The sequence below is a fragment of the Dendronephthya gigantea genome, unplaced genomic scaffold (assembly GCF_004324835.1).
Source record: "Dendronephthya gigantea isolate DGI-Jeju-01 unplaced genomic scaffold, DenGig_1.0 000045F, whole genome shotgun sequence".
Taxonomy (NCBI): domain Eukaryota; kingdom Metazoa; phylum Cnidaria; class Anthozoa; order Malacalcyonacea; family Nephtheidae; genus Dendronephthya; species Dendronephthya gigantea.
Genome location: NW_021163055.1, coordinates 1,480,578 through 1,505,746, shown reverse-complemented (window position 1 = coordinate 1,505,746; position 25,169 = coordinate 1,480,578). Strand labels below are relative to the sequence as shown.

At 37.4% G+C, this 25,169-nt stretch overlaps 5 protein-coding genes across 8 annotated transcripts; 2 read left to right on the top strand and 3 right to left on the bottom strand.

Moving 5' to 3' along the window:
• Positions 1-808: 808 nt before the first annotated feature.
• Positions 809-2,500, bottom strand: LOC114527655 (DPY30 domain-containing protein 1-like). Its single transcript, XM_028549359.1, has 4 exons — positions 2,254-2,500; positions 1,865-2,096; positions 1,637-1,708; positions 809-1,547 (listed from the first exon to the last, which is right to left on the bottom strand). The coding sequence occupies exons 1-4, from the start codon at positions 2,410-2,412 to the stop codon at positions 1,342-1,344; spliced, it is 669 nt and encodes a 222-aa protein (XP_028405160.1). The 5' UTR covers positions 2,413-2,500; the 3' UTR covers positions 809-1,341.
• A 130-nt stretch (positions 2,501-2,630) lies between these two features.
• Positions 2,631-4,610, top strand: LOC114527654 (leucine-rich melanocyte differentiation-associated protein-like). Its single transcript, XM_028549358.1, has 6 exons — positions 2,631-2,876; positions 3,409-3,509; positions 3,584-3,710; positions 3,811-3,950; positions 4,126-4,255; positions 4,332-4,610. Exons 1-6 carry the CDS (start codon positions 2,838-2,840, stop codon positions 4,497-4,499), a joined length of 705 nt encoding a protein of 234 aa, XP_028405159.1. The 5' UTR covers positions 2,631-2,837; the 3' UTR covers positions 4,500-4,610.
• Positions 4,611-5,500: 890 nt separating this feature from the next.
• Positions 5,501-7,091, bottom strand: LOC114527702. The gene is made up of 2 exons (XM_028549409.1): positions 6,707-7,091; positions 5,501-6,559 (listed from the first exon to the last, which is right to left on the bottom strand). The coding sequence occupies exons 1-2, from the start codon at positions 7,052-7,054 to the stop codon at positions 5,501-5,503; spliced, it is 1,407 nt and encodes a 468-aa protein (XP_028405210.1). The 5' UTR covers positions 7,055-7,091.
• A 60-nt stretch (positions 7,092-7,151) lies between these two features.
• On the bottom strand, positions 7,152-8,968 carry LOC114527659. Its single transcript, XM_028549366.1, has 3 exons — positions 8,959-8,968; positions 8,511-8,594; positions 7,152-8,273 (listed from the first exon to the last, which is right to left on the bottom strand). The coding sequence occupies exon 3, from the start codon at positions 8,250-8,252 to the stop codon at positions 7,737-7,739; it is 516 nt and encodes a 171-aa protein (XP_028405167.1). The 5' UTR covers positions 8,253-8,273; positions 8,511-8,594; positions 8,959-8,968; the 3' UTR covers positions 7,152-7,736.
• A 996-nt stretch (positions 8,969-9,964) lies between these two features.
• On the top strand, positions 9,965-24,773 carry LOC114527658 (protein Wnt-8b-like). 4 transcript variants are annotated; one of them, XM_028549361.1, is made up of 8 exons: positions 9,965-10,070; positions 12,478-12,573; positions 15,558-15,613; positions 16,599-16,680; positions 16,991-17,015; positions 23,008-23,158; positions 23,370-23,665; positions 23,771-24,773. In XM_028549361.1, exons 4-8 carry the CDS (start codon positions 16,607-16,609, stop codon positions 24,236-24,238), a joined length of 1,014 nt encoding a protein of 337 aa, XP_028405162.1. In that variant the 5' UTR covers positions 9,965-10,070; positions 12,478-12,573; positions 15,558-15,613; positions 16,599-16,606; the 3' UTR covers positions 24,239-24,773. The 4 variants fall into 4 exon arrangements, with proteins under 4 accessions (XP_028405162.1, XP_028405164.1, XP_028405166.1 ...); XM_028549363.1 differs by lacking the exon at positions 9,965-10,070 and having other exon boundaries at positions 12,194-13,621; XM_028549365.1 differs by lacking the exons at positions 9,965-10,070; positions 12,478-12,573 and adding an exon at positions 13,757-15,319.
• Positions 24,774-25,169: the final 396 nt, after the last annotated feature.

The following is a 25,169-nucleotide window of genomic DNA, read 5'->3' as shown; positions in this document are numbered from 1 at the left end:
ACCTCTTGAGATCAAAGATCTTGCGACGGTTCAAACAAATCAGTTCACTAATGGCATCACAGGCCTGTGGAGAATCCACCAACAGTATATATAGATGTCCTGTGATGGGCTAGCCGAGGATTAGCAATAGCTTTGCTCTACAGGATCCTGCAGGAGATACGAGACGGGGTTACTTTATTTTGCCAATGCGATGTTTTGGCAATCAGTTGAACACTATGAGTCTATGGGTGGAAATTCACATATCGCCGACACAGAAACGAGTGGTGATTGTGAAGTCGTTTAAATATCACACAAATCATCATATTTCTTTCCACTATATACTAAGAAGCTCTGTATACTTCTTGCAAGAGAAATTCAAAGATGTTTCCTGAATTTCCCTTGCAATTCATTGCCCACATAGTTGCCGAAAATAACTCTATTTTGTTTTTACCATGCATGCATGCGTTGTTTTCGTCAATCATTGTAGCTATGTGTATCAGGTTCAAACTGTTCGGAAACAGTGCATACAGAGAGGGAAACAGTGATTCTAAATAGGCGAAACACAGTAGGATTCAAACTGCGGGAACTATATTTAATTTTCACACAGTCGTGGTAATTATTTTGAGAAAGGCTTAGTTTATTATTTGGATCTGTCGAAGATTAGACGATTCTCGATGAAAGAGAGCTGCATGTCAGTTTTCAGTGAAATAATGTAGATATTGTGATCTTCAGATGACAGCCTGAGTTATCGACGCCCAAGACAGGCTAAAAGTTGAATGAAAAAGTTCAACGAAGCTTTCAAAGAACTAAGTAAATGCTACTGAAGTGTGGATGAAAAACAATATCACATCTCACATTTAAGTTTATTGTCCGTTTGCTGACAAAAATAGTCAGTTGAGATAAACGTATTTATTAAGAATATTAACATCAGCAATAGATTTCGTTTTTCATTGAACTGGGTGAATTACGAAGCTACAACTGACTTTCGTTGGTCTTTTCTATGTAAATGCATGTTATGACAAAATTAGTTGGTGGAATGATTTGTGCACTCCTAATCCTCGTGTTCAATCAATGCTTTTGTTAAATACCATTGAATTAGGAGTGAAAACGTCCATGAAACATAGGTAATGAAAACACCTGAACCTGGCTTCCACAGACCAACACAGACTTGTCATGAAAGCCTTAATTGTGTTCATACACAATCATGACTATTGTTGGTGATAATTGACAAATGAAATTTTGAATCAATGTCCAGTAGTGAACTAATCACTGACAATATATCCCAAAATGTTTGAACAAAATATGAACAAACAAGAGTGTTTCTGTACAATATGTATTTTAAGATAATTAAACAAATATTTTTTAAGCCTGATCATCAGGTTCATCTATATTGTCATCAGGAACATCCTCCATGTCATCAGGCTGTTCATCTGTCCCTTCACGCACCTCATCTGTCCCTTCACGCACCTCATCTATCCCATCTTGTACATTTTCTATCCCATCATGCACCTCATCTGTAGCATCCGCCACTGCTTCACCCTCCTCAGGTATCCGAGTAAGCGAGACTTCTATATAACATATATATGTCATCAATTTCAACTTGTCTTCACAAATAGTTCAATCAGCTACTATTAACAAAGATAAGCAAGCATCTCACCTGGTTGTGGTTGTTCTGTACCTGGCTGGTTCTCTGTTTCTTCACCGTCTGCAACATTTTGTTCCACATTGCCTGAATTGATAAAGAACATTTAAAACAAATCTGACCTAGCTCAAACTTGACAACCAAAGAGAAGGTGGGCCCGGCAATCGCCTCAGTTAAAGTGAGTTTTATTATAATTGATACAACTTAAACTAGCAATATCTAGTTAGAGAAGCTCATTCGAACCTGTTGTGTCTGGTTCCTCTTCTTCTCGTTCTGAAACTGTTTCTAATGTTTGATTAAGCTCTGGTGGCATGGGTCGTGGTGTATTGTCAATAATAATTGGTTCAGCTGCCGCTCTTGCATATGCCTCTTGCTTTGCAAGAAATTCAGCTTCTTCTTTCATACGAGCTCGATACAATTCCTCCTCGTCTGCAATTTTCTGCTCCTTTTCCAGCTGAATTGCTTCCTCCTTTTGCTGAGAATATTTTAAAAAACACAGTTAAAACAGTTTAGAGTGAAATCATAATTTATCACTGGTGTTGGATGAAGCAAATAATAGAAACAGAAAATCCACATTTACCAAAATATATTTCTTAGTTTTATAGTCAGGCAAGAAAAAGAAATAAATGTACGTTAGTACCTTGACATATATTGTAAGCTTCATTTTCAACGTATTTTCTCAGCCAAAAAGCTAAATACTCCACGGGATCTACCGGTCTTTTCAGGCAAACTTCTGCCAGGCCTTCTGCCAAAGCTTTTCCTACATGTCTTTTCAAATATTCCGAGTCCATTCGTACAAAAAAACAGCACGAAATCGCGGTATTTCAAACAAAACTAGAGAAACTAGAGTATTTCTTCCATAGAATCAAAACTTGGCTTCATGTTGTCATGGATACATCGGAAAGAGTCGTGAGTATTCGTTATCACAATTTTTTTTATCACAAAGACGAAAAAGGGATTCTATTAGAGTTTATGCGATTTATTTATTTATAAGCTGAGGAGTAAAAAGATAGTTCTTGACGAAAAGAATACAATATAAGCGATTTTCAGAAAACAAAAACAGGAACTGACAACTCATTACGAGCGTGACGTGTTCTCCCGAGAGTTAGCCGAGCACCGGTGACGAAAGTTGCAAGTGAAGGCATTTATTTTTGTTTATATTCTGAATATTTTGTCACGATTTTAATCGAAAACCTTTCAAAAATATTAATGAATTATGGAAAACGAGGAGGATTATGTGGTGAATGGTACTCAGGTAAGTGTTTCATGAACAATAAATGCTCGCAAGACTGCGTTTTGGACTAGACGTTTCAATTTTCAATTTCGACATTAAATTGCCGATTTACCACAATGAATGGAACAATTGTTAATTAATATATTTCACCATATAGCTACGTAAACAATGTTGATTGGAATAATGCTTGTTTGTGAATGCAAATGAATTTTTTAAAATTGTGGGAAGAAATAATAGAATATGTTTTCAAATAAATATGTCGATCATATGACTTTATGACTGCACAGGGTATATTTGCATAGAACCAATCTGGTATGACTCTCTAAAATAGACCAAAACACTTCTTGATCTTTGAACCTAAGAGCCTTTGTCAATCAAGTCAGTCAAGAAGAGTTGAGACTTGAGGAGTGTTTTCGTCTATTTTAGGGAGTTATTATACCGCATTTGATGCAAATATATTTCTTGACAGTACCATACTTGTAGTATTTGATATATCCATGACTTTGACTACTGTGCTGTTCCTAACTAACAGAGATTCTTTGAATTATGATAGCTATCAATGGTTGGTAGAGATGCCCTAACCATTCCACCAAGCTTAGGAATAACATATGGACCAAATATCCTACGACTTGATCTTAGCTTCAACCGACTGAGGTAGGACATTAGTTATGAACTGATACAAGCATTACAATCGTTAACTCAGTGATATGATAATCTTTCTTTTCCAGGAATTTAGAAGGCATTCAAGGTTTCACAGAATTACGCACACTAAATTTAGACGGAAATGAAATTGATGATGATGTCATATTTCCACTATTAAATTATCTTGAAACTCTAACTATGAACAAAAATAAAGTATCCTTGTTTTTAATAAGCTGGTCAAACAGAACTACATTCACTGCAATGCTGATATATCTTAGAATTGCCTAATCTTTCCTTAATCAAGTTTCACCAGATAACAGATTTGGAATCTCTTCTTGAGAAAATTACCAAATGTCTCCCATCGTTGACTTACTTGAGTCTACTGGGGAACACAGCTTGTCCAAATGAATTATCTGACTTGGAAAAAGATGAAGAAGACTACCAGAGATACAGGTAATAAAGCAGAAAACAAAGTTAGATATGTAGCAACCATTTCCTTTCACATTGTTACTGCAGAGATTACCCAAAGAAAATTCATATGTGAAGGATAAACAAGAAATATTTCACCCACAAAATGACAAAAGATATTCAAAATTCTCCTGGTTAAAGAAACCATTGTTTGTTTTAGATATTTTGTTCTGTATAAACTGCCCAAACTCAAGTTTTTGGATTCAAAACAAGTGTCATCTAAGGAGAGACAGGAAGGTCAAAAAAGAGGTGCTTTTCTAAAAGTCATCGCCCCAGGAGAAGAAGCAATGGTGAGGATAGCTTGTGGCAGTGTTTAATGTCTAAAAGCTTGTCAGCTAACAACAAGATTTTGTGCAAATATTTCAGCCTGAAGAACAGAAAACGGGAAAGCAAATGAAAGGTAGTAACTACACACCATTACCGCAGCAATTAACTGACGAAGGAGATCATCATGGGACGTTTGGACGAAGTCGGTATGTTTACATTGGAAAACACTCTGAAGGGAATAGATTCATAAGAAATAATGATCTGTGACACTAACCTAATGTATTTAATAAATTATTGTGAAATCAAGCAGTGGAATCCGGGAGGCAAGGAGGACAACAACAAACGTTGTTGGTTGAACCACATTGTGCCTGAACTGAAAATCATATCATAGATTTGAAAAAATTTGATGGCAAAACCGACTATATATATATATATATACTGCTATTGTCTTAAGTTTCGTGAAGAGTTTTAATCAGAATTGACTTGAAAACTGCACCCTATTTCATGTGTATGACACATATAATAGCAGAAACAATGTACTTGAAAAATGTCTGATTTTATGTTGTATGTGCATCAAACTCTGATGACAGACAAACTTATTAAAAAATGGTCAAAACAGCAACTAAAATCTTGTTTGGTCTTATTTCTTGTCATCACAACCCCCAACTGAGCTCAAGAAGTTGCACAACAAACAACATGGTTGATAAAAATAATATCTTTTATGTAAGCTGGTTGTATAAAAACTTAGTTAGCATTAACTGTAGTTAAAATCTAGTTCAAGTTAACCTCAGAATGTAAAGTTAACTATCCTCAAGGGCAAAGTTTATAACTTTTCAAAAAATAGTTAAAAATGGCGTGTTGAACTTTTGAGGAGTGAAAAAACATTTCAATCAACACATACCATGGTTTTCAACCGTTATCCACTCAGAAAAGGCTCCGTCGAAACTTGTAAACTGTCAATATGCTTTCATTTTGATGTTTTTTGAACTTTTTCCTTTTTTTTATTGCATTTTTTCCAATATTTTCGATCAAAATCCTGTCAAATTTTGTGAATACGAGTCCTCAGTCTTGTTCAAAATCTATAGCAGCGGTCAATAATGATGAGATACTTGATGCTATTTCACTGTTTAACAACCTCACAGTTAATCATCCGACAAACTATGTTTTGTAGTTAACTAATGATAGTTAAGGATTTAACCACAGTAATTAGCGCTAATCAGAGTTAAAGATAACGACGCTTTTATACAACCTGCCCCTAGGGGATCACACTACTTAGATGTACGTCTTCGTAAATACCGACATTCTTCAAGGTCACTCATACCCAGTTCATTGGGAGCAGGAGTTCTGGTTGGTGGTGGCCAGGACTCTCTCGTTGTTGATCGTGTAGTGGCCGGCATTTTAACCCCGCGATGCGCCAGCAATCTCCTCTCAAGATACTGTCCAGTCACAGCGGTTGACATTCGTCTCCCGATTTTGCGCAATGATTCTTGCACGTGATGATCCTGAGATGACCCTCGAGGAGAGGTTTTGTTCAACTCTGGTAGACTTTGGTTCAGCGAAGATTCAAACCCAGGCTGCGAAATCATAGTTATACCTGCTATTGAGCTACGACGTGGCCTCAGCGCTAGTCTTGAAGACGGGAAATTCCGTGTATTTTCTTGAAATATTTCTTTTATGCTTTCCAAACTGGGGCTTCGTCTTATTTTCATTTTCATTGACTTAGGAGGAGCTGTGTCAGATCTGCTGTATATAAGATTTGGTAAGCTGGCACGCCGTCTTTCCGATCGTTTCCGAAATATCGGTGAAGATGAATCCTCTGGTGCAAGGCTTGCTTTAGTTGGCAGGAGACGGTTCTCGTCGACGGTTTCATAAAGTTCAACGTCTTCATTTGTCCAGGAATCTCTTAACGTGTCACCAGGGCTTCTTCCTTCATTCCAAGCTTCGCTGTCGTTTTTATCTTCATTTCCAGGATTGCTCGGCCAACTCGATTGATCCTGACTCTCGTTTGTACCCAGTTCTTCTTGCATTTCACTGCCAATTTTCCCGTGGAACACAGCAAGTTTCGTATCCAGATTCCCCTGAGTCATGGCCACTTCTGTTTCTATCTCATAATTCACTTCAAAACGCTTGTCATCTGGTAAACTGCCTGACACTGCTTGATCTGTTTCTTTCACCTCCACGTTGAAATCCTTCTCTCCCAAGTTATGATTGATGTCAGACATCTTTTGTCCACTCATTTTATCCATCTTCATATCTTTTCTACCTCCTTTGTCTCCTTGGTTTATTCCAATATTTCTCCTCACTGCCTCTTGCGGTCGGGCATTCGTCTAGAGCAGATGTTATATTTATTAAATGGTGTATCATGAGGAACGCTTGGAGACCCAGGTGGATCCCCTGTGAACCTAGAAGGTCCTTCATGACACTGTTATGACACTGTTTTAACAATGTTTTATAAAAACAATCGGTGCACTTACCACCAACGATCGACGTCTTGCAAATGCTTTCAACGGGCCATCATTTCCAAATGCTAGATGTGGCTGACTTCTTCTCCGGGGGGGATAAGGGGTATGTTCGAGGTCCTGTTTATGGAATGATAGTTGACTGTCAAGAGAACTAGACTTAGGTCCCAACTGATTAACCCTGAATGCTTTGAGGGACGCCCTGGTCTTCTCGAGATCACGGTCAATTCCTGATAACGCTTTCGTACATTCCACGTCAATATTTTTTAGTTTCTTCGTCAGAACTTGTTGAGAACGACAGAACATGGCAATCGCTTGTTTCTTCTTATTTCTTGGCACATCTGTTTCCACATTTGGATTCATCTTTCACCTCGAAAGCTTTCTGCATAAAATTGTAAAACTCCTCTTAATCTCGTCTCCCTTGCATCCAAATTCAGACTTATGTCTTCACCCCGTATTTTGAAGTCAATCTTGTATGTTTTGCTGTACTTCTCGGAGGATTCACACACAATTATTTGGTACAAATTGACCACTTGACGTGTGTTGATAAACTACAGATATTTCGTTTATAAATTTGAGAGAAACTCAGCTGTATCGCTGCTCGAAGCTCGTCGATCTGATATTTATTATTGGTAACGATTAAAGCTTCTATTGTCATGGAAAGTCACTAAGCAGTAATACAACACAATTAACGTCCAACACTATAGTCTTATAGGCGCTCATTAGCACACTCATTACTCTACACTGATAAAAATATGAATAACGCACGTATCTAATCTGCATGTATATGCAAACTGTTTCTCTTCGATGTTCAGTAATTTGAACAGATATAGACTTGCTTATGAAATGATTGAAAATATGGTTGCAACGTTCTTATGCAAAATTACCTTACAAATTATTGTTATATGCTGATCTGTTTTTCCTAAAAGTCCAGTAATGATCAACCACGGTGTGTTTCTACAGGAGAAAACCTAGAGGAAAAGTCTGTTTACAGCGCATAGCTTAGTCTATGATTACGGACAATCAAGCTGGTTCTAGGTGCTATTCATTGCAGATCAATACTGGAGAGAGATAGTATAACATCACTCGGACTCTGCTTCACATCAGACTTCTTTTCCAAACCAGCACAGCTGTTTCCATCTTCCAATGTCACGATCTTTTGCCGTTGAGAAGAGGAGGGTATGTTTTCGGGTTTCTCCATTTCTTTTCCCTTCGACTTCTCTCGTCTTCTTTCGGTTTTCGTCGAGTTCCTGTCGTAACAATCATCACCTTTCCGATCATTTCTATTGCTTCTCCTTGCCCCATAATTTCCACCAGACATCTCCAGTTTGTTCAAACTATTCACGTCAGAGAGTGTCTCGCGAATGTCTTTCAAATCCTGGGTTAAACTCTTCGCTTGTTTTTCGTGCTCTCGACGAAGATGACGGATTTTTTTACGAAGTGCTTTTCCATCTTCTACAGTTTCGTTTGTTTTTAAAAGCTTTTCTTCTCTGCTTCGTCCTACAGTGTTTAATGCTTTGTCTTGTGACGGAGTTTCACTCACTGACGGGATTGAAGCCATGATGTGTTTAATACTGATAACCTGGTTCAAATGAAAATAATCTTTACATACGAGGCTAAAATGTTGCTGAGATGAATCATCATTGATAAAGCTATACTATACTACACTATCATTAGGATTAGACAAAAGTCCTGTAGTTAGGATTAAAAGTTGTATATATTATATTTAATATTTAACGATGAACGGTCAATACCGAGGCGACAATTAAACCATAATTATACGTCAAATTACACAAAAGTTTATTAAATGAGAACTCACATTTGATATTTGGATGTGGTAATGTGAATTTCTGTCCAGCAACGGAACCTTTATTGTTCTTGACAGAGTTTCGATGCAAAAGAGCTGCGGATGAGAACGAATAAAATCCACTGAAAAACAAATTTACTAATCAAGTTGTTTCAGCTGGCGTGCTGTAGCATAAATAAACGTGTGTGAAAAAAAATTTGTTTAATAGCCACCAGTTTGATAAAATATTAAATTTTACGCGGTTTGCCCGACTATACTTAATCCGGGATTTTCATTAAAGTTTTCATCACGCGAAATGAACTGAAATTAAAGCATAAATACTGACTAAAATAACTCGTAAGTCAAGCGGTGGACAGTTAACGAATTTCTATAGCAACCACGAGTGACATGCATGTAGACGAGTTATTTCTGTCTTACAACTCCAAACACCAGAACAGGTGTTTCCAGGTACTTCAATCACCTCTGTCAATATCAACAATTTTCTCGGACTATACAATAATAACTTCCTTCCGTCTCTTCCTCATGCACGACAAGCAGCTGCTCCACTCCTCATGCATGATGACGCCTTTTCAATGCATGTGCATGGCACGTCGTCACAAATCCCTCTTTTGAAAGATGTGGAACTTGATGAACAAGATGCCAGGATCTATCAGTTACTTTAATTTTGGCTGATAGCAAGCCCGCGTGGAGAGCCAGGCTAGTCCTCTTCTCTTGCAATGGACCTACATACAATACTTGGCTTTTAAATCTTTGCTTGTGTTCCAGATCTTTACGTTTTCGTCTTGCTGCTCCACGATTCATTCATAGGACACGGATTAAGCCGAGAGCTCCACTCAACCGCTGACATTTCAATAGACTTTCTTATAAAGACGTCAAACGCGGAAAGTCTGATGTTACACGAAATTTCATTGGCTCCACAAAACTATCGAGCCAATCAAACTTCGTGTAACATCAGACTTTCCACGTTTGACCTCAAAAAGGTCTATTACGTGAATCCAAATTCTCAGTCTTAAACCCTGGGTTATTGTTTTATCTTCCTGTCCCATGCACTAGTCAATAGCGTAAGAATCTGATACGCCCGCCTCCAAACCGCCTTTGTTAAAGCGAACTTTGTTATTACTTCAATTTAATCAAACTTGAACTAACTTTAGCCAAATAGTCAAATCCCCACCGCGGAAACTGTTAATAAACACTGTAATTCTTTGTAATAATTCTTCTATGAGTACCGCACAACTATATATTGCAAAGAAAAATAAAAGTGGAGTACCTTTTCTCAGTTTCCAATTTGATTTATTTGTCAGACCTCTAATCACCCTTCCTCACGCAGAGTTATTTGCTTTCGCTGTTTTGTTTTCGTCTCAAGCCACGAAACTTTATTACATTTTAATAAAAACTTGTCAGAATGATTTATACGTCCAACTTCAGTACATAAAGCCTCGATTTGCGATCGGGTAATCTCATACGCACCTGAAACAATAAGAGAAAGATATTTCAGTCTTTATTGTTGGACAAAGCAAGTTCAAGAATTCAAATTTGCTCGAAAGAGTGCGTCTCGGAACAAATACAAAGTAGGTAAGTCATGCACTTCAAATATTGTTTTAACTATGTTCGGATTTGTTTTAATTTTTGTCAAAATGATTGAAATATGGATGAAATGTTTGTTTTCCGAGTGAACTCTAAGGTAAACTGCATATGTGGTTTATATTCGATCGCTTCTCCTCGTCCTTAATCTGAATCACCGAGCATTGAGAGCTTTCAGCCAAGAACAGGTTTTACCCAGTTACTTTAGAGTTACTGCCGCCCTGCAATGATACTCTGACACATAACAAATGACCATTTCAGCTAGAGGACCTCTGCATCGTCTTTGATATTGACAACCCAAACCCTCATGTTCAATATATAACCAAAGAACAGTTTAGAACTGATAGAGCTATCCAGTATAAATAAAGTTAGTTTAGTTTAGGTTTCCTCCTGTAGTAACACTGGATCAATAAGAGATGATCCTTACTGGACCTCTAGGAAGAACAGTTTAGAACTGATAAAGCTATCCAGTATAAATAAAGTTAGTTTAGTTTAGGTTTCCTCCTGTAGTAACACTGGATCAATAAGAGATGATCCTTACTGGATCTCTAGGAAGAACAGTTTAGAACTGATAGAGCTATCCAGTATAAATAAAGTTAGTTTAGTTTAGGTTTCTTCCTGTAGTAACACTGGATCAATAAGAGATGTTCCTTACTGGACCTCTAGGAAGAACAGTTTAGAACGTATAGAGCTATCCAGTATAAATAAAGTTAGTTTAGTTTAGGTTCCTTCCTGTAGTAACACTGGATTTATAAGAGATGATCCTAACTGGACTTCTAGGAAGAACAGCTTAGAACTCATATAAGGTTTCCACTAGTCAGATGGGAATATATGGATTAAATTATAATAAAAATTAGGATTTAGTTTCGGATAATAAACTGCCATTCAGTGCACAGCTTTAATCCTAGACACTTTAAACTGCAATGCTAGTGAGGCGTCCGAGTTGGCCCCAGAAAAAGAGGTCTGATTAGGCAGGAGTTAATTAACCACCAAACTGTCCAAACATACAGCTCAAGAATGAGGAATGATTGTTGAAAAGACGCGACAGGCTTGGAACATATGGGAAAATAATTGTCTTTGATTAAGGCCGCTGTTTCAACAATTCCACTGTTTAGATTCCGTGTCTCCGTACGATAACACACCAGGTTGACATTCACAGAGAGTTTTACAGCGGGGGGAGACTGGGGAACAGTGTTTCTATTTTTAAGGTCGGAAAACGGCGTATTCGACCATGGTCGAGTCTACCGGAAAACGGCGAATTCGACCATGGTCGAGTCCGCCGGAAAATCGCGTTTTGGACCATGGTCGAGTCCGCCGGAAAATGGCGAATTTGACCATGATCGAGTGTACCAGAAAACGGCGTATTCGACCATGGTCGAGTCCGCTGGAAAATATCAAATACGACGATGGTCGAGTCCGCCGGAAAACAGCTAATTCGACCATGGTCGAGTGTAACAGGCTTTCAAAAGTCCCTCCTAGCTTTTGTTCACGTTGATTCCTCAACGTTTGGAGCTATTGTCGGTGATCGGCGAGGAGACAAATGCAAAAGGACGCAAATGACTTTCGCGGTGTGTTTAGCGGCAAAACACCTCTCAACTTTTTAGGGGCGATCAAATCATCTAGTTCTGAACTGTTCTTCTTGAAAGAAGCCAGGGAGAATCATCTCATTCCGAAATCTTGTCAGTGTTACTACAGGAGGAAACCTAAACTTTATTTATACTGGGTAACTCTATCAGTTCTAAACTGTTCTTCCTAGAGGTCCAGTAAGGATCATCTCTTATTGATCCAGTGTAACTACCTCGGTTATTAAAGAACGTAGCCCAACTTCATTTATCAGTTTCTTGGCAGCTCTATCAGTTTCTTCCAAAATAATTTGGGTTGTCAGTATCAAAGAAGAAAACTAACGATCTCTTTTCATGTGATGTGAAACAATTTCACGTCGCGTTTACATGCCGAATTCTTAGTCGGATGAAAAGTGTACCGCTACATTTGAATTTGAAAAGACAAGGCCTGCCTTTTAGGCATTTACGCCAAAGAGCTGTAGCGCGCAATTAACTCAGATTTAATTAATTAATAAATCTCCGCAAGTCGATTAATCCTTTTAACATTGACAGGCGCCGACGAGGAATGAGCACGCCGCATTTCAACAGCGCTTTGCAATCGTTTCGAGTGTACTCGCGACATTTGCACTTCGTTTGACACCTTGTATTTTTGAAGAAGCCGAGAGTTGAAGCAATTTGAGGAAGAAGAGTCAGATAGACATTCACAAAAGGCGGAATATCACAATAAAACTTGATTTGTTTATCCTTTTGTGTTTATATCGTTCCGTAAAGAAAACCTTTTGAATTGCGCAGTGCTTTGTGGTTGACGAGTTATTAAATTTAATCATGCAATATAGTTTGTTGCCTCAGTCTTGGAGCAGAAGGGATTAAGGAACGCTTAGCAGAGGAGTACAAAGATTTGAGACCTTGAAATCCTTTCACTGTAGACAAAGGTTAGTGGGTTTGTAGACTTTTTGGTATTTATATACAATATCCTGCACTAATCCAGCTAGATTACATTGTTTTCATGATATTTCATGTATCAATGATTTTGCATAAGACCTTGCGATAGCTTCATTGAGTAACCATGATAGATCTGGGAAACCTGATGTAATGAAATTTGGATACAAACACCACGCTACTTCGGTGCGGTTAGCGTTGGAACTTTATATCTCGAAAACCGTGACAATATTAGCATGGACATCAAATTTGGTAATCCGGAGCAAGACTCCTGTGGTCTGTGTTTGAAGTAACTCAAAACTCTAGCTTTTGAACGTGGTGAATCACCCTGCTTGAAAAATCAAATCTTTTAACGTTTTCCTAATGCGTGCATCTGGCTTCAGGCAATATTGGGAGTTTGAAGTGGTATCACGATCCTTTATAATAAGAAATTACAACTTCATTTTCCCTAAATTCACTCCATTCAGCAAATTTTCAAAACTGAAATTGCAACGAACTGCGGTCTCCACCTCTGATTTTGAGATGCACCTAAACGCAACTTAGACTAAAATGACCAACTCAGCTGTCTGAAAGCCGTACACATGCAACTTTCCGAAATGCAAATATATAAACGAAAGTATTATGTCAACGTCTTGTTCCGTTACGAATCAAGTCAATCAACAGTAAAACTCGCTTAACCTACGGAAAAAACAAAACCTGAAATTCACTTGTCATACTGTGCACCTTGACGCTTGTTTATAGCGCTGTCATAGGATGTGTTATCATAACTTGATCAACACAGACGTAACTTTAGTGCTGAATGCAATAATTTATATCATTCACATCTGTTTAACAATACGCCACCCACTAAGGCTAATAAATCTATCTCTATACTGCTGCGTTGTTTATTGAACCAAATGATTGTAATTCCTTCGTTTTGAACGAAAAGACTGGAGATTTTTATCCATGGTTTGTTTCACAATACGAAGTTTGCTTACTGGTTTGGTGGTTATGCTGTGAACAACGGAATGAGGCTTTCCCGAAATTCTGATCTAACCACAAGTAAGTTGGTCGAGAACCCGGTGTTCATGTATCGAGAAATATTCGTGTGAATTTAATACACTGCTGTGCCGTTTAGAAAAGCCAATAATCATGTTTAGTTAGAGGGAATGGCAGAAACAAACATTTTATACGATCTTCAGTTGTTTTTAAAACAAGTTGTCAGATTTTCCGTTTGACTGATGACCGTTCGCAGCCGAATTACTTCGTCATAGAAGAAGAAAGTCATCAAAAGTCATCGACAAATTGGAGCCTCGATTTGAAAATTGAGTAGATCCTTGTGTGCCACCTCAATATCCTGTTTATCCCTTAAAATCAACAGACATGACTAGCGGGACAGAGACTGGAAACTAGATTAGTTTAGCGAGAACACTGTGTGCGTGACGCTGGAGATTGAAAATAATACTTCGGGTGGTCCATCCATGCTAAATGACCAGATTTCCGAAGGCCTTTTTCAGACAGAATTGGTTTATTCAACAGCAGGATTTTGGCCAGGGATCAAATGCTCGCTACGCGACACAACACGAACATACTTCGGTTAATCTTTCGTCTTGAATTCTGGCAACAACATCTGGTTGCAGGTCATCGAAGGGTTACCCAAACGCTTAACCTGAGTTTGGATGTAAATTAAGACAAGCGATGATGCTTTAGAATTCTCACAGGTTGAAACGTATCCCACTCAAACGTGATGCGTAATTCCTTCTAGAAATGAACCTTCTTGAAGGTCAGAAAATATTTAATGACCTCAGTCTTCTTCATACGGATTAAATCCCGTAACTTTACACCGCACTCAATTTATTGCCACAGGTCGACTTAATTGGTGTCCGTGCTAATTTTATCCTCGCTCGGCCTGTACATTGGTAGCCTGAGCACGGATATAATTGGGTTAGCATGGCAATGTTGCACAGCGTTGACTGATGGTTCGCCTTCATGAAGGGGTTTCATTATCACATCTCATCTCAACTGAAAAACAACACAAGAAGAATTTTCTAATCTGATGGAACTAAACTTCTTGATTCTAAGGAACCATATCTCATACATAAGATCGTAAGGAATAAAACTACGAGATAAGGCAGTAATCTCAGCCATGTTTGCAATAAAAATATATTCGTAATCAAATGTACATGATTTTGTACATGGTTTGATAACGATCTTTGAGGGCCACAACGAAGATGAGCAGAATCCAGCACACGACATTTCGTAACGGAATTGAAAAAATGTCAATTCTATCTCAAAGAACTTCGTAAAATAATTTGGATAATTTAACCAGCCCATAAAGGCGTATTAAACGGCAATTCCGTCAATTAAACATTTCCTCTTGTGAAACCAATATCCCAATATGTGCTTGGCCTGTGTAATTAGGGAACACAGCACGAGCATTTAGGATAAAATAAACCACGATTATTACTATTATTAATACCAAGTCAACTAAGGCTTTTGCAAACTCAAGCTGGGTTACTTATTTTCCAACTGATATTTTTGTCCGACTATTGTTATAATGAGGTCATAACAATCGTGCTTCACGTTAAAAAATGCCTCCCATTGACATGTTAGCTTGACAGGCGTGTACTTAAATACCGTTTTCAAGAAGCACATCCGCAATTTACTCGATATATAGGCTTGACCTGAGCTTCTGATGTGTTGCTAGTTCATTTAACGTTGCCTTGGTTAAGCGAGTGAGTGAGTTTTGCCAGACGAGGGGTAACTATTGCAATAACGCTTATAAATCAGGATTACATTAACCATCACGACAACAGATAAAGGACAGATTACATTTGATCTATATCACTTATCACGCGGTAAATATAACAAACGACTTCGAGACAGTCAAGAGAATACGTAGCAAGCTAGTCAGGGTAATATGATCAGATGTTGAAGTGGCTACGTGGTTTATAAGCTTATGATTATATCTAAATCGAGGATTTTCGTTGATTTACAGGGAGTACCACAGACAAAAACAAGGTTTGATTGAACACAGAGGCTGCGTTTAGAAAGGTTTGTGTGAAATTAAATGTTCTAATCGTTCATAATGTATATTTTTTGATAATGGTGCGTTGGTTTGATCACCATTGGTTGTCAGGGTTGTGGACTACCCTTTACCAAAGAGTTCCCGTTGGTTCATGAAATCATTACCATTGAACAACTTAGAATGCTCTTCTTTCCCTTACAGAGGAATGCATTAGATCAAATCCTGTATACTTGCTAGATTTGACGAGAATTAATAAATTAGATCTTTACCATTCAAGGTTAATACTTGATACATGTAACTTTAGCTTGCCTTTCGTAAGACTAATGCAGATGAAATATCGGGGTCAAATCCATGAATTAGCTTTACAAAATACTTAATTGGAGCTTCAAAAGCTTGTGGGAGTTTTCTTGAACAACGGCATCCAATTTAGGTCGTATTTTGAAGTAGAACTCACGTGTATTGATTAAGAACTTAAAATAAACAAGAGTTTGTTATCCGTCTTCATTCCCAAAGGTGAAACAACACCAAAAATGGCGAATAATGTTGATATTGTGCCAGAAAATCTAAGAAGGAATCTATAAAGTTCCACGTTTTAATGCGCTTTTATGGAACTATCATATTTTTGACATCTGTTGCAGTTAACATTCTCTGTACGGTACTCATTCGTCCTATTTTTTCCAGGGTTTTTTTTCTTATCTTTGTTCATGAAAACTTTTATGCTACGATCGACGTGAAACATTTATTGAAATGAACTTTTCCATGAAAGTTCACTGAATCAATGAATGAAGCAGTTTCACGATGTAAACAATTTATTTGGTTATTTGATTGATTCGAGTGGCTGTGATTTTCGAAGCTTTACGTAAACAAATCTGTTAAAATCCACAAAACAATTTGCATATTTTTCACATTATAGCTAGCTTAAGCATCGTTTAAACGCGTTAAACCCCAGCGTTAAACAATCATTTATTGAATACATGTGTGCATGTAGTAATTTATTTTATTTTTATACAGTTGTAAACATGATTGAGAACAAGATGGCATTTTTGATAATCATCGTTTGTTTTACATTCTTATCAAAAGGAACTAATGCAAGGTAATGTATGGATTTCAAAATTACAAGAACATTTCCCAAATTGCTTTTCCTCGAGCGCTATAGCAAGGACACGTCTTACAGATCGTTGCATAAAGAAACCTAAATTTACACTGATTGGATAGCTCTATCAATTCTGAACTGTTCCTCCTGGAGGTTCAGTAAAGATGATCTCTTTTTGTTCCTAAGTAACTTCAAGATAAAACCGGATTACTTTAGGAAAGCTTGCGTTGTTTGATAGTTAAACAGGAAGCGCTCCTTTAGCAAATGACTTTAACATGCAGTATATTTCATTTTCCCTTCTCTTCTCTAGAGAGCAACTCCAGTTACAGAGCAAGGTCAGTAACTTAATATATCCAGTTATAGTAAAAATGTATGCGGCATTTTTCCAAACAGACGGATTAGATTTAAGACACTTGAGATTGCGTGAAGTTTGGCAATGCTGAGGTTAAGCCAATGAAAAGTTTAACGCAAAAACACGAACTGTGCGTCATCGGTTATATAAAACCAAATTTATGTCTGGAGATGCAACAGCTGTGTTTTGGGCAGAGTGAAGTCTTGCGTCTTGTAATACAATTACTGCATGTTATCAAGAACCAAACTGATTTAAGACAATGAACAGAGAGGAGCAGAATAACTCTGCATTTTTCACATTATGGAAATTCTTACGACTGTAAATTTCGGAGATAATTGGCACTTCATTAGCAATAAATGAATATCCCTCTAGTAATTTAAGGCTTGCAATTAAGATAGAAAAACAAACTCCCTAAAACAGCAATTATGTGAACCAGCCGCTTCAAAGCTGGCTTCATATAGACTTGAGTTAATCCAGGCAATGAACCCTCGAGCTTTTGAACAACAGATCCGGTGTGCACCTTGTTTAGATTTGTCAAGGGACAAATTTAATAAATCTATTTTGATTTGAGGCAGGCCGAAAGGCGAAATATTTCTATTGACGAATTGTGGATTTAGTTAACGTACACATTTTCAACACTTTTCTTCGTGAATGACGTAATGAACATTTCGTTACCAATCTTTTGACACGGCGGTACTGACAGTGCGCAGGTCTTCGTGAGATAGGCACAAGCGAAGGAAAGTGGACGTTATGAAATATATAATTGTGCCAAAATATGTCGACCCTTGTAAGTAGATGCGATTTGTAACAGCTGTGCAAAAACAATTTGTGGAAAAAGCAAGTTTTAGAAATTGACAGAAATTAATGTTTTCAAGAAACATACTGTTTCATAAAATTAAGGTGGGAAAAATTGAGACAGCAGAATCGTATTACATTTCAAGATTACATCAAACAAATAAAAACAATTTATGTATTTAAAAGTACCGGATATTGGTCAGAATTCTGCAGGGAAGATCATAAAAACGGTTTTGCATGCAATTTGCCATTTTCGACGATGTGAAAAAGCGTCGATCAGTGTACATTGCGTGCCAGCCAAGTTCTACAACAGGCTTTAGTTACTGAGGAAATGCATCAACACTCTATCACATCGGTTGGGTTGATGCGATCGTGCAACACGACTAAATTGAAATCAGGCTTAACTTGCCCAACCCACGATTCCTCGCTCAAGATAAGATTGAGAAATTATACACTGTCATTTTTTCACTCGCAGAAAGGTAGTTATGGCGCATTTAGAGAAACCTGATATATTGCTTTTAAAATTGGATTAAAGAAGGTACTTGCAATGTCCAAGTGATAGGTATTAAAGGCAATGATTATAAATGGCCATGAATGAACACAGGCACACGACTTGCTTCAACAACTGCCTAAAATGCAGATGAAATATTCTTGGCGCTGTAAGAGTCATTGTAAAAGACGAAACATCGAGAATTTTTCTTTCATATTTTTAAACTGATCATTCCGCATCATTCCATAAATCTAGCTCACATTCCTGGTGGTAGCAGCAGCGATGAAGCTAAAATAGTCTACTTAAATAGAAAATAGACACAGTCGATTCATGACTTAAGTGTCGGACGATTTTCATTTGATATTACGTGCATTAGTGCATGTGCCATTCCAATTAACCTGAGTGGAACTAACGACAAAATACGAATATGAACGGTATGCAAGAAACCGCACCGCACAGGAGGCACTTTCTAGTCGTTTGATGACAATTGAGAGAATTTATCACGCTCGTGTCTTGGTAACAGCAGTAACAGGAATCCCTGTGGGTACCTGTGTTCTCGTTAGGACAATAACCATAGATCATCTCCCCTATTTTGACAGTTGGGAAAGACAGTGTACTAACTGTAGATACTTCAAACAGTTCGGTGTTTTTTACCAAAATCTTTGTCAACAAATCTTAATAAGGTCTAGACTTTATAATCCGTTCATAAGTCATGCTCTAGGAATAGTGTCTTTTATGAAAATAAGAATAAGAGTAACTTAAATGATCTAGATTCTAGAGGATTTCAGTAAAGTTGAGCAAAGCAAAACAGAATTAAATTTCATGCACAGTCAATTGCCGCCAAAATGTTTTTTTCGGTTCGCACAAATTGAGGCGTAAATTAAAAAAATTGAAACAATGCAGGATATAATCCTAATTATTACGGCAAAAACTCGTTGTTTCCCAGGCTGATCCACCCAATTACTCCACATAAAGCGGCAATTAAATGAATTGTTGAACCACAGTCGTGTGGCAAAATGCCATGTTTAAAATCATGTTGCATGCTACAGCGATACTTCGGATCAGTGTTATGATAATTTTGAAAAATTAGAAGCAATTAGTCGCGATGTTTTCATTAATTTGTAACAAATTAAACTTGTAACAGATCATATTCCGCCTTGTTTCAAATTATTCATTTAAAACATGCCCCAATATCGCTTCGTAGGAAACATATTTATTGTACGGCATCCTAAAGCTTGCTATATTATTAAAGAAAGATGAATTTCGTGACTGTCAAATATATCGGTCAAATATAACGATTGCTGGAACGAGATTAAAGCATCAAATATCTTGATGTTCCTGCACGAGTATTTCCCTAAAATTGCTTGACAATTTCAATATGTTTCCATAGTAATCAAAGCTAGTGACCCACGCATTTCTACGAGAGCTAAACTGAAGTAATTCGTAGTTCACTATCATACCGCTAGCCTTAATATCGAGCAATTAAATTGTCGGTCCGGATGTGTGATTGCTAACGGCCTATAATTCTGTCATGAAACTCTAATGAAAGAAATAACTAACCCAGTTTAGAATGGAATGAAAGAAGCTGTCATTTCTGAGTGAACAGGAAACGATAGAATTTTTAGTAGTTTTTGGCTGCAATCAGCACAAGGTTTCCACCCGTTAATATCAACTCTACCGAACCCTTCCGTTAGTATTGAGTGGCCATACAAACAAAATTCACGCATAGAAATTGCCAGAAATGTAGTGTGGTTATTAAATTTGCCCGGTTCGTTTCGTTCCATTTTGCTTTTTTCAATCTCAGTCATGTCAAACACCACAATGAAAACCTCAGTATGTTGAAATAATGATCTCTCAGGAACCCCATGCATCGTGATGAGGAAGCAACAATTTTGAAATCGCATGTTCGAGCTCTTGCTAATCTTGAAGTGTTATCCTTTTTGTTATTTTAACCAACGTTTTTCCTATTTTTTTCTCTCTACAAACACCTTAAGGAACGGAACTTTTGATAAATTTCTCAGCTAGTTCTCATGTCCGAACAAATTTACCTAATAAGTAGAAAGAAAATGCGCCCTTGAAATAAATTTTCAAGGAAGTAGAATAATAGATGTATAAACGTGAACTTATTCATGAACACATTTGCACCTTCGACATGCCGTGCTCCTTCTGTGTTTTCATTCAATTTTCTTGATTATATTAAGGTGTTGTTTTTGTTTTTTTGAACCACAAGCATGCCGCTTTCGAAAACAGAGCAGCACAGTGCTGTTAAATGAAAGCATTTTACTTCATGTTGCGATGAACTGAATGTATTTATCACGCGCTGTTTTAATAAACTGCTCAATCTACGTTGTCATGACTGAGTTGGCAGGCTTTTCAAGGGAAATAAAAATATGAAATCAAAGTTAAGCCACTGAGAACAGATCTTTTAACACCTTGAAATAACGCCTAACCCCAGTCATTAAATTATTATGAAGTAGCAGAATAATATGTTGTTTTACCCAGGGTTATATGCACAGTTATATTCGCATCATGAATTATAGCAACACAAACTATGATGAAAAACTAAATCTACAGAACCAAATAATGTTCAACTGAAGCATTCGTACTCTGCAAGGAATGTTATTCATCTGGAGTATGTAGTTCAGGCGGGATAAAATTAGCTTTGAAGGACCCAACCGTGTCCTTAAAGTTACTGATTTATATATAGCCATCGAACATTCCTCATCGTTGGACGTTGAGATTACTTGCTGAGCCTGTGTCTTAGATATTTCTCTGACATATACTGAAATATTTGTGAATACCACAACTCGCTCTATATAATCTTTTACACGTCAAGGCTGTTCAGATCTTCTTTTAACTATTCCGCCTAATCTTGATTTGATTCTTCCTAAAATCCTTCTCTGAAATGATGATTGCAACCAGGGTAGTTTTCCTGCGTGAAATTGCTTTAAATTTGGCCGTGGTTTAGAACAGACATGCACTGAGCATTTATCCCTGAGTAAGTCTCGTTAATGAGGAAATCATGTTGGTAATTGATTGAATGTTCTGATAGAATTTTCAACAAAACACAACAAAATAGAATCAACAGATTGTAACAATTATCCGTGAACATCATTCAGCGTGTACAAATAGTCTGATGTAATTATCAAATGATATTTGTTCATGTTTTGCCTGACGGAATGAAACGGGTCGATCTCACAATCATATTCACAATCACAATCCTCGGTCCCTTATTGTTCCTTCTATACGAAAATCATCTCTCAAACTCTGTGACCAATTCAAGGATTGCTACATTCGCAGACGATACCAAGATCTTCAAGACCATCAATTCGATCTCTGATGCGTCTGCACTACAGAATGATCTGTCAAACTTCGAAAAAAGCTCAAGCAGTGTCAACCTCGAATTGAATAACACTAAATGCAAAATTTTAAGAGTCACTCGAAAGCTCAATAAAATTACTTACCCATACAAGCTCAACGATACCATCTTAGAATGCACGGATTGTGAACGCGATCTTGGAGTTTTAACATCTTCTACTCTGACTTGGTCTAAACAAGTTGACCACCTGTGCAACAAAGCCACCAAAATGCTAGGATATGTTCGAAGATCTACCTTAAACATTAGAGATATCATGATTCGTCGCAGACTATATTTATGTCTTGTTCGTTCCCAGCTCTGCTATGGATCTCAAATTTGGGCACCACAATCAGTGACCTTAATCAAACGCGTGGAAAGACTTCAAAGACGCGCAACAAAGTACGTTCTAAATCTGCCCTTCCGTTGTGACACAACCTACAACCAGAGACTTGCACTTTTAGACCTCCTCCCATTGTGCTACTGGCATGAATTTCAAGATATGATAACCTTCTACAAACTAACGCATGGCATCATGACCATTGACAATGATTTAATACAGTCGTCACCCAATAACAACAGAAGAGATACCAGGTCGTCTGATCCCAATCATCTGTCATTTACAATGGTACAATGCAAGACCACTACCTACCAAAGGTCATTTCTAAACCGAACAAAGAGATTATGGAACGTACTACCAAAGAGTTTGACAAACAATAACATCAGTTTAGGACAATTCAAAAACGGACTTTCTGAATATTACAAGTTAGCACTAGAAGACGTTTTTGACGTTGGTGACCCAAGGACATGGAAATCTATATGTTTGTCTTGTAACAAATCTCGTAATCTGTCCTGTCAAATATCGTGTTGTTTTTAGATTTCTGTTTGTTGTATATTATTAGTATAGTTTATGGGGCCGCTGTAATTGGTGAAAACTGTAGCGTGCACCCTGCCAATTTCCATATTATATGTTGTTGTAAATATACTGGTAAATGTTGCATATTACTTGGCAAAGTTAATAAATAAATAAATATTAGGTCGGTGAATACATTCGATTCGCTGAATGAGAAGATAATTAGCAAGCTAGATCTAGGCTTTCACCGTGGCTGGAGCTGTAGTAAACTCTAAGTTAAAACTCAAAAATTGACGCACAATGCAGAAAATCTTTTGGGCACATCTCGTTCAAAAATCCCAGCGCAAAACTCTATACATAGTCTGTTAGTATTTATTGGTAATCTAAGATATCAGTTTATCTGTAGTACTTGTGGCTATCATCTATTAGTTCTGTTTGTGTTTATTGGTCAAATGATCAACAATAATGTACTTTTTTTTCAGGATTACTTGAAGTATTCAAAGAGCGTGATGACGGGCGCAAAAATGGGCCTAAAAGAATGTTACCGAGAGTTCAAATATGAACCATGGAACTGTTATGTCTCCAATGATATCAAAGTGATGCCGATTGTGAACAGAGCGAGACTACCCCTAGGTAAGGTGTAGTGCTATCGTAGTAGGTGGGTTTCACCTGATCTCTTGATGAAAATATGTACTGGATGGTCCAAAGTCTCTGACTTCAAAGGGAGAATGTCTCACTGGATGTTTACTGAACGGCATTTCAAAAGATCTTGAATTGAAGATTCCAAGCATTTTACCACTTGACGGTCGATTGCAACATTAATTGATAATTGTTACATTTGTAGCCAATAAAGAGGCAGCTTTTATTCATGCGATCACCTCAGCAGGAGTGATGCATTCCATCATAGTCAACTGCAGTTTGGGTCACCTGGAAAACTGTCGATGTCTTCCAAAGAGCAAGCAGAAAGTGCGTTCAAGTCGAGATGATTCACCTGTGGCATGGCAATGGGGAGGTTGCAGTGATAATGTGGCGTTTGGTGACCTTGTAGCAAGACATTTTGTTGATGCTCTTGAAGGAAAAAAAGGAGAGAATGAAGATAGAAGAGCACTGAATCTTCACAACAACAAAGTTGGAAGAAAGGTGAGTTTTTTATCCAATTTTTGACAATGAGAAAAATATCTTTACCACAATCAAGAATCAGGTTATCTTCTCGCCAAAATTCTAAACAATGTTGTTAATATTTAGATGGTAAAAGGATCCACAAAGAAGGTGTGCAAATGCCACGGATCATCTTCTTCATGTACCACGAAGACTTGCATGAAAAAGGTTGAAAAGTTTGAAAAAGTTGCTGACGCTCTGTGGGAGAAATACCACACAGCCTTGAGAGTGGTATATAAGAATGGCAGCCTGTTTGACCAGGTGGACAAGAAGGTCACAAAGAGGAGGGTAGAGTTGGCATATTTCACACGGTCACCAAATTACTGTCGTCCCAACAGAAGGCTGAAGATTCCTGGTGTTGAAGGACGAGTGTGCGAGGCTGGTTCACAGAATGACTTGAAAAAATGCACAAAACTTTGTGAATCTTGTGGCTTGAAAATGAAGCTCAAAGTGGTGACCAGAAAGGAAAAATGTAACTGTAAATTTGTGTGGTGTTGTTATGTGAAATGTGAGGAATGCGAGAAGCGTGTTCTCACAGCGACATGCACAAGATAAGAACAGGCGTTTGTCCTATGGAACACAGATCTCTTTGTATAAAATATATATCATATATTAACTTATTATCAGCTCTTAGACGATACATATTATCATCAGAAAATAATTCTGATTGAGGAACGTCCTAAAATTATGGGAGTTGATAACAGTTGAATTGAGTGAAATAACTATGGTCCATCAGGAAACATGAGATCAATAGAAACATGAATTTGAACAGATCCGCACACCAGCTGGGTGCATTTCTAGTGTCTACCAAGTCCGAAGTCTCTCTATAACAGCTATTATTGATATTAGTTTAGATAACTTTACCTTGTTTGGAGGTTCCCAACTTTTAAAATCTGACCAGGGAATAGAAACAATCCTGGATTTTGATCCTGTCAATGACGTTGAGATTACAAGAAATGCACTCTGCAGTGAAGACGCCAGTCCTAAAAAAGATAAAATTAACACATCTTTTAAAAGGTGTTTATGACTGGGAGAATTGTGTCTGTACAGAGCTTGAAATTGTGTAACTTATTAAATTTTGTACGAAATATTGTTTCTGCTTTCTTTCAAATCAAGGGAGTCATTGGATGTCTCTACTGAATCCAACAAGTTAACTAAGTTTTCAGCCTTTGATTGAATACAAAATACAATGGCTTTTTGCTTTTGAATACTGTTGGGAAATAGCATTAGTCAACAAGCAAGCTAGTCTTCGTTAGTCAAACAAGCAAGGAATGAGCATATACAGACTACAGAGATTAATATTAGAATGACATGTTTTAAAATAAAGTGAGCAAGAAAAATTGATATTTTATGCAGCACAACACATTGCTTACCGTTCAGTTTCTTCATAATTTTGTTCAATGGAAGTTAAATATTCTTTCCTAAAGATTTTATTATGCGCCGAAAGTAAAATATCCTGAAATTTGTGAATTAAGTTTTGAATCTC